General features: G+C 42.4%; 1 protein-coding gene across 6 annotated transcripts in view; it reads left to right on the top strand.

The window, feature by feature from the left end:
- Positions 1-14,141, top strand: part of Slc24a2 (solute carrier family 24 member 2) — a 212,585-nt gene that overhangs the window by 195,751 nt on the left and 2,693 nt on the right. For all 6 annotated transcript variants that reach the window (XM_010630906.3, XM_033757744.1, XM_010630905.3 and 3 more), the window contains 2 exons: positions 6,874-6,963; positions 11,686-11,852. In XM_010630906.3, coding sequence (XP_010629208.1) covers positions 6,874-6,963; positions 11,686-11,852 — 257 coding nt within the window. The remainder of the gene's footprint in view (positions 1-6,873; positions 6,964-11,685; positions 11,853-14,141) is intronic.

A 14,141-nucleotide genomic window follows, 5' to 3' on the forward strand; every position in this document is an offset into this window, starting at 1 on the left:
AAAAAAAAAGTTTTTAATTTAAAGAAATGCATTTGTGTAGGGAAAATGCCTATGTGTCCTATCTTCTCCCTCCTGTATTTACTATAAATACTGTCTTCCCTTATTAGGCATGGGTGCTAGGAACACAATACCACCCCACGGTCAGTGAAGTATATTCTGAATGTAGATTAAGCAAGAGACCAGAGACCAGCCCTTCCAGACCTGTGGAACTGGATTCTAGAATCACATATTAGTTTTTGTTCAGGAAATGAAACAGCTAATGAGAGCAAAGGGAGAAATATCTCTGCTTCTCAGGATGGCACCACACACATACACTTCCCCAATGAAAGCAGGCACTACCATACGTGATTCCACACGAGGTCTTTCCAATAAACCATATGGTAGTATCTCAGGAAATATCTAATGCAGGAATATATCCATTATTGGCATACGTAGAAAGAAACTTAGGTCCAAAGAAGTCAACTAACTTGTACCTGCTCATTTTCTAGAGGACAGAGCTGAGATTCAGTCCCAGGTCTGACCAAGTGACTGTTCATTTGGTTACTTCCTCATAAAAAAATAAATAAATAAATAAATCCTGTCCTGTTAGCCTGGCCTGTAAATAAAGAATTCAGCCTGGTGGAGACAGCCCTTTAGACACCAGGAAAGGAAGGGAAAAACTCCCAATATTAGAGATTTTCTTGTAAAGGATGCATGTAATGCACCTAAGACATTATTTAGGTTTCTTTATTCAAACTACAACTGCAGACTTCTGTTCTATGCAGAGGCCCAGCTTACCGAAAACCCACACTAAACAGCCCCATGTGGCTCATTCTCACCCTTGAATCAGATCACGCTGACATCTCTGAATGACAAATCTCACTTGCCCTCTCTCTCCCTCCCCCCTCCCCCCCTTTATATGTCTTTTCCATTTCTATGGTGTTTGCCCAATGCTTGTGTTTGTCACAGCACTGTTTTAAATCCCCACAGAAGGTTTAGTGTCAGGAGGCCCCGAGTAAAGGCGCTCCTGGCAGATAGGAGGTCAGCACAGGAACCTGAGGCAGTTAGGATCCAGAAAGAGGCCTCAGCCCTCAGCACCATGAAGACCCTTAGCATAAGGGCTGACAAAGTGATCGGCCTGTCTTGAGCTAGAAGTTCAAGGAAGCTGACAGACAAAATCAAAGTCTCCCAAACAGCAATTCCTGAAAACAAACAGAAGCCAACCAGGGAGGGCAGTAGTTATCTGGCCATATCACTGTTCCAGCTGACTCTGTAAGGCCAAGGGACAGGAAATAGGAAATGAGCTGCACATGGTGGCGCAGGGTGACCAGTGGGGCTTTGCTTTGTGGCTCCCCCAGAGCCAGCCACAGCATGGACTGATTTTTTTGTGTGTCATTTTCTGAATATACTGTGTGCTGTTTCGGGCAGAAATGAGACTCTCATAAAGAATATTTGGTTGTTTTAAAATTTCCTCAGCAAATGTTTACTGAGAATGTGTGATATGCTAAGTACTGGGCTTAGGCCCTCAGTGAGATATAAAGACACAGAATTCACAATTTCTCCCCTTAAGGAGCTCTAAGTTTAGTAGAGGAAACAAAGCATGCCCACATAAACTACAAGGCAAGATTGTTCTTCTGTATTAGGAAGAGGCCCTGGACTCGGACCTGAGTCTCCTGACTATCACATTCTGTCAGTTGACTGCAATGGTTTTCCCCTAATTTATGAGCTATGCAACCTTAGGAAAAACCATTTCTCAATCCTGGATCACACTGCTCCTCTACTGAGTAAAGCCGGAGATTCCCTGCCATGACGTTCTGTGATAAATAAAAACAGAACTACCAATATAGTATTGCAAACGAAGGTGACCATATACCCAGTTTGCCTGGAGAAGTCTCAGCTCATGTGCAAAGTGTATCAGTTTGGCAGAAACTTGTATGTGCATCTTCCACATGAATGAAGAACCCACACCACTGGGTACAAGAGCCGTTAAGACCCTCCTTGATTGTGCTTAGTACGGAAGTTTCATTGAACTTGATTTTGTATGAGTTGTCTTCTGCTGTGTAACACTGTCCTGGGCTTGCTGGCTTAAAACAACATGCATATTTTTAGTCCATAATTCCGAGAAGTGGAGGTCTAGCTTCGGCTCAGCCAAACAGCCCTGCTGGGGAATGACCAGCACAGAACTGCCTCAGCTAGAGCAGCTCTACTCTGCCCCACACGGTCTCTGATCCATGAGAGGCCAGCTGGGCTTAGTCACAGGGTGGACAAGTGCCCAAAGCAGTGTGGATGAAGACTACAAAGTTCTTGTGAGACCTAATTTGCAACTGACATACTGTCATTTCCACAACGGTCTGTAGGTCAAAGCAAGTCATTGAAGTGAGCCCAGAATCAAGGGGGGGAAACAGACCCCACCTCTTTATGGGAGGAGCAAAAGTGTCCTGGCCATTTTTGCCATCCTGCCATGGGTCTGTGCACCTCCAAAGGGCCCCTTGAGAAATCAGCCAGGGAGGGGAAGGAAGAGGGGAGAAGAATTAACTGACAGACACCAGATACTCTTTAAGGCCCACCAGAAGCTCTCTCCTCGAGATTTTTAATTGCTCATGGATATAAATGCCTAAAACCTTCATAATAATTACAAGGAAAACATGATTGTATACTTCTAGTTTCACAGTAAATAATACTCCCACTTGTTTTTATTAGCACTTCATTTATATGCAAATTATATAGCAGTGTTCATTGGATGGTACATAATTTTAGTTTGGATAATTAATATGAGCTTCACATTTATAGTTTTCTTAAATTAATGGCTTTGTTTTAAAAGTAGAACAACTAAAATGTAAACCTTACTGAGAAACATATCTTCAGTGAAAGTCGGAATTAACAAAATAAGGACCCCATGGGCCAGGGGTGTAGCTCAGTGGTGCTGCCCTCTGCCTCTCAAGCGCAAGGTCCCAAGTTCGATCCCTGGTACCAAAAAAACTAAGGACCCCAAAAGTTATCTTCCCTCCTCTCATGGGCTAGAATGGGTGTTCTTACAGGAATGCATCTAATAAGATATGAAAACCACTGAAGCTAGAGAGGAACCTGAGAACTCAACTAGTATTTGCAATTTCTCTTTTTCTCGGCACTGAGTATTTATTGTTTGCTAATGAGCCCAGCATGGTTACAGCAAGAATTCAGTGATTATGACCCAGAAAGATTTCCCGCTGTCCACTTGCAATTAGAAAGAGGCAAAGCCGACTCCAGGCCAGATCTCCAGTAACTTCCACTCCCCAGTGTCCATTTCCTCGTCTCTTTAAAATGAGGATAATATTGTCTAATGACAATGACAGTTTTCATCTGAGTCCTCTTTATCTGTGTCTTAATCACCTTCCTCATTACTGGGACAAAACACCTGCAACTTGAAGGAGTTGAAGCTCCTTTGTCTCCCGGTTTGTGGAGGTTTCAGTCCCGAATCGCCAGGCCCCAAGGCACAGGGGTGAGGTGAGGGCTCCCGTCCAGGCACAGCAGGAGGGGCACAGACCTTCCAGACCCGCTCCAGTGCAGGCCTCTGAACAGCCTAGAGCCATTATTCCCCAAGCCCTACCGTCTCGGGGACATCTCAGCCCAGACCAGAGAAATGTGCTGGGGACTTCGTCAGACATTTTAAATCTTCAGAACTAGATCGTGATATTTCCTCCATTTTTCAAATGAAGAAACCAAAGCTTAAAGCGATTATAGTTTGGCTAAGGGCTGGTCACTGGTAATCTGTGAACAGGGGTTCCGAGCCAGTCATGTTAACCCAGGCACCGTGCTTTTAACAGTCACAGGATTGTTGTGGGAAACTGTCAAATGTGTGTATGTCAAGCCAGGGGTAGTGGTATACATGTGTGGTCCCAGAGGCTGAGAAAGGAGGATCACAAATTCAAGGCCAGCCCAGGTAGTATAGTGAGAGCCCTCCCCCAGCCCCCACAAGTGAAATGTACACTTCAGAGCCTTGCACAGAGTAGATGCTTGGTGAATATTTCTTGAATTTAAATCACTAAGGACATGGCCAATTTGTGCAGCTAGCTAATGTCCAGCAACTCTTTTCAAGCCAAGCCAGTGGCACCGTGATACACTAAAAGCTTTTCCTGAGAACGGTGGCTGTTGACTGTGCAAGTGAACCGCTACACTGGAAACCAAATGAACAGCACATGGACCCCGTCTGCTTACTTGCTTAATTAGTACGAGGCCCTATCCCCACAGATGACAGTGTGCACCACCATTGCTAAGCGTAAACAGATGTGCTAGACCACGGCTCCAGGGCTGTGTTCCTCCTGCCCGTGACACTGGTGACTAAGTAAGTGTGCAGGTGATGTGGGGCGGTGGTGCCTGGAATGAAACCATAGAGAGTCTAATAAGGAAAATGTTCTGGGGAAAACATGAAAGAAGAAGTTGCACGGTGAGCCGGGGATTTAGCTCAGTGGTTCGGTGGCCTGCCTTGCAAGCGCAAGGACCCAAGTTCAATCCCCGGTACCAAAAAAAAAAAAAGAAGGAGTTGAACGGGTTGTGAGACTGGACTTGGTGAGGTAGTTTGACAGGGAAACACTTAGCCAAACTGCTGATGCGTGACGGCTGGAACAATATGGGAGGTTGGGGAAGGCAGATGGCCATGCAGCTGGAATGCTAGTCTCTACTTCCTTGGTGCTTTTTTTATTTTCTGACATTCACAGCACAGCCTAGTATGATGATGATCATCATTATGTCTGTGGATGGATATATTCTGAGTCAGTACAACCATATGTGTTAGAAGCTCACCCTATAAAGCCAGGCAGACCTAGGTTTGCACTTCTCTAATGCAAGATCTGGGTATGGAGCAGATGCACACTGCCTTTGCCTTCCCCTTAAACCCATAAAGAAGCTTATTTTTAGCCTTTTATTAAGGATTTCCTAATTAAAAATTAGGTACTTTTTGATGCCTGTTAATTGCTAATCACTCTCTTGATTAAGAAACATGAGCATCAAATATTGGAGAGTTTTTGCAGCAAGAGGTGATTTAAATTTAGTTCTTTTAAGCCTTTAGTCTAATACCTTGCTTTCTACCTTTTGGACAAGAATGTTCTAGAGTTCAGTGATGATATTTTCCAGGTGAGACAGAAGGTCAAATGATTTGATTCTGACTAGTGAAATCATCTCAATGAACATACAAAGGTAAAATATGAAATGTGAAAGATAAACATAGTCACACAGTTGTGAGAGGAGCTAACCTGGAGAGGGAGCAGGCTGTGAGAGGAGCTCTGCCAGACACGGATGCCACGCTTCGGAGGCTGCTATCTGCACCGGGCGATGTTCACATCATGTGTGGCCCACACAGCAGGAGGGGCTCTGCTTGTCCGTGCAACAGCATGACCCCAGCAGCTGGGAACCCATGTTGTACTCAGGATCCGAAGACGGTGACTCATGACCAGAGGAAGACCTGGAAACTCCAGTCAGCAAAAGTTTTTCCTGGCTCTTAGCACTGCCTTGGGGAATCTGGTCCTAGAATCCAAATGAACTCCCAGCTTTAAAGAAATTTACTTTCAGAAGTAAAAGATTTCAGTCCCCACTCTGAAAAACTAAGCACTTTTTTCTGTTTCATCTGAGTCCTTGTCCAAAATGTTTTTCTTCTAAGAAAGAGAAGCAGCACAAGTAGTCATTTAATGGTAAGGTTTTAGGTACCACTGTGGCCTGATACCCCAATTTATTTAAGCCCACTTGGTCATCCAGACATCCTAGCTAATGACACCCTAGCAAAACCAGCAATTATCTAAAGAGAGAAATTATTATTGTGACATTTAAGAACTGTATGAATGATAATAAAATATTCACTGGGACTAAAATTAGTAGAGAGAACATAAGCCTGGCTTGGAGCACATGCCGTCACTACACTGTAGACATTCGGATTGCTATGTGCAGGTTTTATCTGTTCTTCCAGTCGAGCCCTCACAGGCCATGTCAGAGAGTATTCTGTGTGACTGCCCTGGTCAGCCCTTCAGACAACTGAGATTGCTTTTGCCCAGGCCAACTTGTTCTCATTTGTGACTAATGTAGCTGAATGGCATTATCAGAATGAAAACTGTTTCTCAGCGTGCAAAGTTTTGAAATAAATACTGTTTGAGAATAATAGGGAGAAGCCCTGTGACAGCATTCTGCTGTCTGAACTTATTTTAACCAAGTTTTCCACAAAGGGCATCAACAGTATAAGCCTGGATTTCCCTACAGTTGCATCAGGTAAAAAACAAAAAACACTGTATTTTGGATGTCTCACTTTTTGGTTGATATGCCTAGGAAATCTTAAAAGTATTCACCGCATAAGCCTGAGATTGTATATAGCCCAGTGCTCAAAACAGAACTGGTGTGGTGTGAACACCGGAGAGGAAGCCTTCCCAGGAGCAAGCGCTACCTGCCCTCCCTTGCCCCATCTCCAGGTGAGATCAGCCCCGTGGGGCATTTCCACCTATGTCCACTCCCAGTGGCCTGGAGACCAGGCACCACCATGAATCTATACAAGCGATGGTGGTAGCTTCCTGGCAGGTCATGGGACGTAAGATCTGTGTGTAAATCCTCCCACTCCTTGTTCGGTATAATTAATCCCATGGGTTTCTGGCAGGTGGGTCATTAGGACACGTGGTTTACAAGCAATAGAACCCGATACTGATGAACTTGGGAGCAAACTAAAGAAAGGAGAAGAGTAAAGTTACAGTTAACAGAATGTCAGAGAAACTGAGAAACCAGGCCTTAGAAAGGGCAGGAGCAGACGTTATCTTAGCATCTACTTGCAGGAACTAATAGTTATTCTCTTCAAGAGACTTCCAGCCCAGGAACCAGCATTACTACCATGCAGCTGTACATTTGACTGCACTAACACTCTTCCCTCTTCTGGTTGTCTTTTAGTCATCGAGGAAGTTCTTTCCCATCACATTCTTTGGCTCCATCACTTGGATTGCAGTATTCTCTTACTTGATGGTCTGGTGGGCACACCAGGTAAGACTTAACTTTTTTAGTTTTTTAGTTTTTAGTCTTTTAGACTTTTTTAGTTTTCCTTTAAGCTTGGTTTCAGGGAACAGAAAAAGGGGATGCTACCAGAACCCCTACAGTGGGTCCTGCTCTCCTGTGCCACGACAACCCAAAGTGAATTAAAGAATAAAGACAGGAAACATGACTGAGAGAGGAGGCTGGGTTCTGGGCCTGATCAGTGCTGTTCTGGGCAGCAAAGATGAAGGTACCCCAAGCTTGCCAGTATTTATTGGGTTCATAGACAGTAACAGATGACTCAGAGGACATCATAATCCTAAATTGACAAGGATCTTACAGTGGGAGGGAGTATCAGATGTCTTGGGGGATGGTGGTGTCCTATGACCATGAGGATCTTATCCTGATGAGGATCTTAGGTCAATGAGAAGCTCAGGTTGGTTTGGGCAGTGAGAAGAACAAAGATGTTCATACAACAGTAGGTGGGAAGAGTTAAGCTGATAAAGAATGTGTCCCTCCCCCGGTTTCTCAAGAAACCAGGATGCCTTCAACTGATATAATCCTGACCTTGAGAATCACAGCATCACCAGGCTATTGAGGTCTCAGCTGTGACCACAAGCAAAACGGAGTTATGTTTTTGCATGTCACAGCCAGCCTGTAGGCAAGACTAGGCCCAATCATAATTTAACTGTGACATTATTTTTCCCCAAAATTATGCAGAATGGCTCCTGACACTTGGTTGCCAAGTATTTGGGTCACCAATGTGTTTGCTTTCTGAAACTGTCATGACAACACTGGACATGTCACAGAAAAACTACACCTTACAAAACTGAACTTTCCTTAGTCTCCAAATCTTTTCTTTCTCTCCAGGCCTTTCCTTATAGCCTAGAATCACATCAGCAGAGGTACTCAAAAGCCATCTGGAGAGGGCAAACCTGACCACTTCTTGCCCTCCACAGTCTGAAACTAGGCTAACCCAGGCTCAGGAAAAATACCAAGGTTTTGCCTGACTAGTAGCATTCTCTTCATTCTGGACTAGCCATTTAACATGGCTCTCACTGGCCTTTCAGGACTGGTCTCAAGAAAGGACCTAGAAACAAAATGGCCTCTTCCTAGAGACTGAGTTTATATAAATAATGATTTATTTAATTTTTACCACTTTAAACTCAAAACCAATCATAATACCTTATGGTCCTAATAATAGTCCTTGAAAAATATGAAGAATGAGATCACAGGTGTGGCCATTGTTAACTGAAAGTGTACTAGATGTTAAGGCAGTTCATATCTCTTTGTCTTGATATTAACCCTGTATACAGATTCAAATCCTATGAGGAAGGTACTGCTGTTATCTAAACTCTCCAGATAAAGGAGTTAAGCTTAAACTTGACAAGAAAGTTGCCCAAGATCACAGAGCTAGTAAATAGCAGAACAGCAGTCTAACCCAGGACTCTGCAACTCCAAATTCATACTTTTAATCTTTATATAAATTCCAAACTGCCCACTTACATTTGTTTAATATCACCCTTGAATTATTATTCTTGTTAACATAAAACGTAGCAATTTGAAATAAAGAAATATATACCAAGAACATATGTGGCTAGACTCTTCAACAAATGTTGCTGGAATAATTAGATTTCCATATGCCAAACTAAACTAAATTAGATCTCTACCTCATATCATACTCAAAAATTAACTTAAGGGCTGGGGATTTAGCTCAGTGGTTCTGCCGCCTGCCTTGCAAGCACAAGATCCCGAGTTCAATCCCCAGTACCAAAAAAAAAACTTAAAGTAGATCGTATTTCTAAATATAAAAACTAAAATTATCAAGAAGGAAGCATAGAAAATTTATACAGCTAGTTTGTTCTCTATCACTGTGGCATAATACCTGAGGTAATAGGAAAGAAAGGCTTTTTTTTTTTTTTTTTGGCTCACAGCTTCAGACTTTTCACCTCATGGTTCTTTGGTCCCATCACTTTGGACCTGTGGTGAAACAGAAATCATGGTAGGGAGATATGGCCTGGAAGGCCAGGAGCAGAGAGAGAGAGAGAGAGAGAGGCTGGGGTCCCAATATCCCCTTCAAGAGAACATCCCACTGAACTCACTTCCTACCACTAGGCCCTACCTCCTACAGATTTCCACCATAGCTTGATACCATCCCCAGCATGGGACTAAACCTCCACCACATTCCAGATCCGAGGTTTAACAGTGACCCTAACTGATCAGGGCATGGTCCCATCCATGTGCCCCTCTATTTCCTCTGACTCCTCCAAAGTCAACTGACAGGTGCGCCAAGTAAGCTTTAAAAGACTAGTTCTCCTTTAGTGGTAGGGCTCGACAGCTGCACAGATTCATCAGGGGCTAATGTGTAATGAAAATTCTTCCCTATTCATGTGTTTTCCCACCTTATGGCTTGGCCTCAGTAAACTAGCTTTTGTCCCTGCTGCCAGACCCTAGTTGCTATTCTGATAACTTGGCAAGGGAAAGAAGCAATGTCTGAGTTATACTGGCTGATATTTACTGATCGATTACTTTGTGTCTTCACACTGTGCTGTCTGCTTTATAGGTATCACCACATGCAATCATCATGACCACTCAGTGGGTATTACTATTCTCATTTAACAGATGGGGAAACTGAGAGGCATGAAAGGTGGTTTTCTTGTACTAGAGAGACAAGCTAGGATTTACACCAGGACTTCTGTGCCCCAAACCAGTTTTTAACCACACCACTGTACCTCTCTGATTTTTTTCCTTTTCTGTGTAAGTGGCATTTAAACTACAAATACAGATGATTCCCATAAGAACTTAAATTATTAAAAATGTGTTAGAACTGGGACTTTCTTAGGGTGACAATCATTTAAGTCATCATCTTCACAGTCCTTGACATTTCCTTCTTAATTTAACCAAAAAGTAAGACACTAAGGAGAATGTTTTGCTTACACAGGGCACGCCTGTGAGAAACTCTTATGTAACTTGTTCAAGGAGAATCAGTGAAACCCATGTTAGGAAATCACCTGTGTATGAGATCACTCAGCAAATAGGTATTCAGAGCCTACTGTAGGCCAAGCTGTGCTCCGCAATTAAGGGGCATTGCAGTGACCAAGGCAAGGGCCCTGTGTACACAGAGCTTACTGCCTGGTGGGAGCAATGACTCTGTGCTGTGCAGACAGGGTTAGCTGCTCAAGTCACCAGGCTCTGCCAGACATGGCCATCACAATAAAAACACCTCTATTTTTGGCTTAGTAGGAGCCAAGATATAACCTATAAATGAGAAAGTGAAATAGATTTAGGAATGAGTGTATCTAGTCCTAACTCCTTTGTCTTTAAATGTTATTTCAGTACTTCCCAAACAAAATTTAAATAACATCCCCAAGATAGAAAAAATTCCCGATGTCATCAAGTAAGCTGATAGAAATCAAAGAGAAAGCATTATCTTAAAGATTTTCAGAACCTCAGAAGAGATTATGGGTCTGACTATCTTGGCTGCTGGGAAAATGCATAAAGCTTTGTTAAAATCCCAACAAGACAAACAAGTTACTAAAAAGAACAGAAATGCTTTCATCAAAACTAGACTGTCTTAGTTATTTCTCTCTTGCTGAGACAAAATATTCAACACCCAAAGTTAAAGGGGGAAAGATTTATTTAGCTCACAGTTTGCAGAAGGTTCAGTCCATAATCAGCTGGCTCCAAGGTAGGGTGGCACTGCAGAGGAGAAACAGTTCATGGTGGGCAGAAGACAGCAAAGCAACAAGGGATGACCACAGCTCTTTTTATCCCTTACATCTTGTTCAAGCTACTCACTCCAAGCAGGCAGCACTCACCCCCTTAATCCTAGTGCCCTTGCATCATACCACGAATTAATCTTAGGGCCACATATTTTAGATCCAGCCACCTCTGAAAAACCCTTCCTATGGCCACATGAGACTTTGGGGGGCATAGAGCCATAACACCAACCCTCCAAGCAAAACTCACCTGTCTGAAGAGGAAAAACTAAAAAATACATACAAGGGCTGCATCCCTCCTTTACTTTTCAATAATGATATGCTATTTTAGAAGGCTTCTGTACAAATTACCCACAATCATTTTGTAAGGTAGATATTATTATCCCCACTTTACAGATAAAGCAAAGATCAAAGACACTGTATAATGGAACCGTTTGCAATAGGTTAAGTCCTTAATAATTAGAAAAGCCAGACCTTGGGCCAAGTTCCCTGCTCGTTGTTTTTCTGGCTGTTGTTTTGGTAAGAGGTTTATATTGTGAGACCTGAATCACATGAAACTCCCAAAATCATGTTTCCTGTGGAAATGGCAGAAGCTGATAGTGTTTAGGTGTGGTTCAGATGGGAGGAAACATTAAGAAAAATGGGGACATTGCATCAGTTCTTAGCCTTAAATGGAAAATCGCAGAGCAGATCTGCCCCAGACTCAGTACCCGTCATGGGCTAGTCCCTGAGTTCAAAGGCCATGTGGCTTTCATAACTCTTTTAAAGAGCCCTTGGAGCTCTTTCTTAATTATCTGTTTAATACTCAGATGAACAATGCTCATTACTTGGGTCTGAATGTCATAAAAAAATAAATTCCTCTATGGCAGTGATTGAGGCTTATTCATCTTTATCATCTCAGCACCTAGCAGACCACTGAGGAGGAACCCATTAAAAATGGATTGCGTTGAAATGTTTGTGCTCTGATGGTTTTGTGACTCCCAGCTCCCATGTGTGTTCCTGTCCTGACATGTAGGTCGGAGAGACCATCGGCATCAGTGAAGAGATTATGGGTCTGACCATCTTGGCTGCTGGCACCTCCATCCCTGACCTTATCACCAGTGTCATAGTAGCCCGGAAGGGGCTGGGGGACATGGCTGTGTCCAGCTCTGTGGGAAGCAACATTTTTGACATCACCGTAGGGTGAGTACAGATAAATCTATAAAGCTGCAATCCCTCTCTGTTTTATTTATATATAGATAATGTCTAGCATGTATACTGTAATACACTGTTACCCATTTAAGTCACATGAAGTATATATGAGCCTTTGCATTTCTCAGATCTGCAACCTGAAGGGCACAGAATCCATACAGCTAGTACATGAGGTAGGCAGCTGAGGTGTGAACAGTCTGTGCCATTAGGCACACTCTGTGCACAAAACCTAGCTCTGAGTACTTGCTGTGTGAGCCTCGAGTGAGGCCCAAAGGTGCATGCTTTTCTATCGGGCTGCCTTCCTTTGCTGGTCCCTCCCTCTCAGTGAGGAGCCCTCCCCCGCTTGTCTGAGGGAAAACTGACTTCTCTTCCCAGTGTCAGTTCCAGTCCTGCCTTCTCTGAGTCTCTGGGCCTCACTGAGAGCCCTTGGGCCCGTAGGCCCCACAGACCACACTGTGTTAAGCCCTGTCTGACTGCCAGCCTGGCAATGCCCCACACATGGGAACTCACTGGAGCCTGGTGCTTCGCCCAGCGCCCACTAGTGGCCTGCCAAGAGCTTATGGAATGTGTGAGCGCCTGGATGAATGAACAAATAAATGAAGGCCTGGAAACGTGTGTATTTCCAAGGAAGTTGCCATAGTACAGATCATATTCCTTAGAGCTGCAGCTTATGCATTTAGAATATTTATTAAAATGTCGTGAAGTAGAAAAAGTGAAAATTCTACAAGCTAAGAAAAACTGTAAACATTCAGTTAGACATATCGGTCATGTTTTTGAAAAATAGTATCCTAGTGAATTGCAAGCCGCTCTTTGTTGACTGTTCTTAAATTGTATGTCTGTTTTAGCAACAAATGAACGTTTAAAGAAAAATCATCCTTAATCTTACTTCCCCAAAACATTTCTTATTTTTTCTTCCAAGTGTTTCCTAGTTTTCGGGTAAATATTCAGTTTTTTCCTCTAGGAGGGCCCTTACTCTTCCATCTTTTTTTTTTTACAGTGCTGGGATTGAATCCAGACCCTTCTCCCTGATAGTACTACAGAGCCCCAACCCTTTTTTATTTCAAGACTTACATCTTATACTAAGTCACTAAGTTGCTCAGGCTGGGCTCGAACTCACATCCTCCAGCCTCAGGCTCCCAGAGTTCTGGGATTACAGGTGCACCCTACCACACTAGCCTTGTTTTTTCTACCTTCAAGCCATGTACACCTGATAGAAAGATGTATTAGTAAATCATATAAATCACCTAAGTGTTTTTATAGCTCTCAAATTATCTTCTGGCTTCCAATATGCTATTATATTATTTTCAGTACAACCATTATCCTTTAATAGAATGTTCTACTATTCTGGATATTTTGATAAACACCTTCATCCAGAAAAACTTTCTCTTTTAATTATTTTACTAAGATACATTCCTTTAAGCCATATTAATGGATAAAATATTTTGAAAATGTTAATAGTTACTGATGTATTTTTCATATTTCTTATGAGACAGGGTCTCGCTTTGTAGTTCAGGCTGGCCCTGAACTCACTATGGAACCCAGGCTAGCCTTGAATTTGCACAGATCCTCCTGCCTCTGCTTCCTGAGTGCTAGGATTACAGGCATGTGTCAACATGCCTGGCACTGCATATTTCTTTTCCAAAAACTTCTTTCCCAAGAATTTATACCAACATATGATGTCATCACTAATATAGTGACACCACTAGCAATATATCAAGTGTAAAAGTTTCTGTAGCTCTTACAGCATTTTCTTTTTGCCCATGAGATTAATACAGTAAAAAATTTTATATATATACATATATATATAGTCAATGATTATCCATCATCCTTTAAAATGTGTGTATATTTTACATGGTTGAAATTACATTGCCATTTTATATAAATTCTTTTAAATTTAAAATTATATGCAAGGCCTGAGATTTGATTCCCAGCACTGCAATAAAAAATTAAGCTTAAATTTAAAATTATGGATATTTTTCTGTTACTATACTCTTGTGATTTTAAACAGCCATATAATATTACCTTGGCTTACTCACTATTTAATTAGTTCCCTATCATTAGAAATCATGAGATCACCAATTTTTTACTACTCAATGCTGAGATGATCATTTTCCTGAATAAAGTTATATGTATACTTCAAAGGATTCATACACTTAGAATTGTGTATAGAACTGATAGATCAGAAGGTATAAAGTGTCACTCCCCTCCAAAAGGGTATTTACAAACTAACTTCAGGAGAATCGTGTGTGTGTGTGTGTGTGTGTGTGTGTGTGTGTGTGT

The sequence above is a fragment of the Fukomys damarensis genome, unplaced genomic scaffold (genome assembly GCF_012274545.1).
Source record: "Fukomys damarensis isolate Sample0158 unplaced genomic scaffold, DMR_v1.0_HiC HiC_scaffold_31, whole genome shotgun sequence".
In the NCBI taxonomy this organism is placed as follows: domain Eukaryota; kingdom Metazoa; phylum Chordata; class Mammalia; order Rodentia; family Bathyergidae; genus Fukomys; species Fukomys damarensis.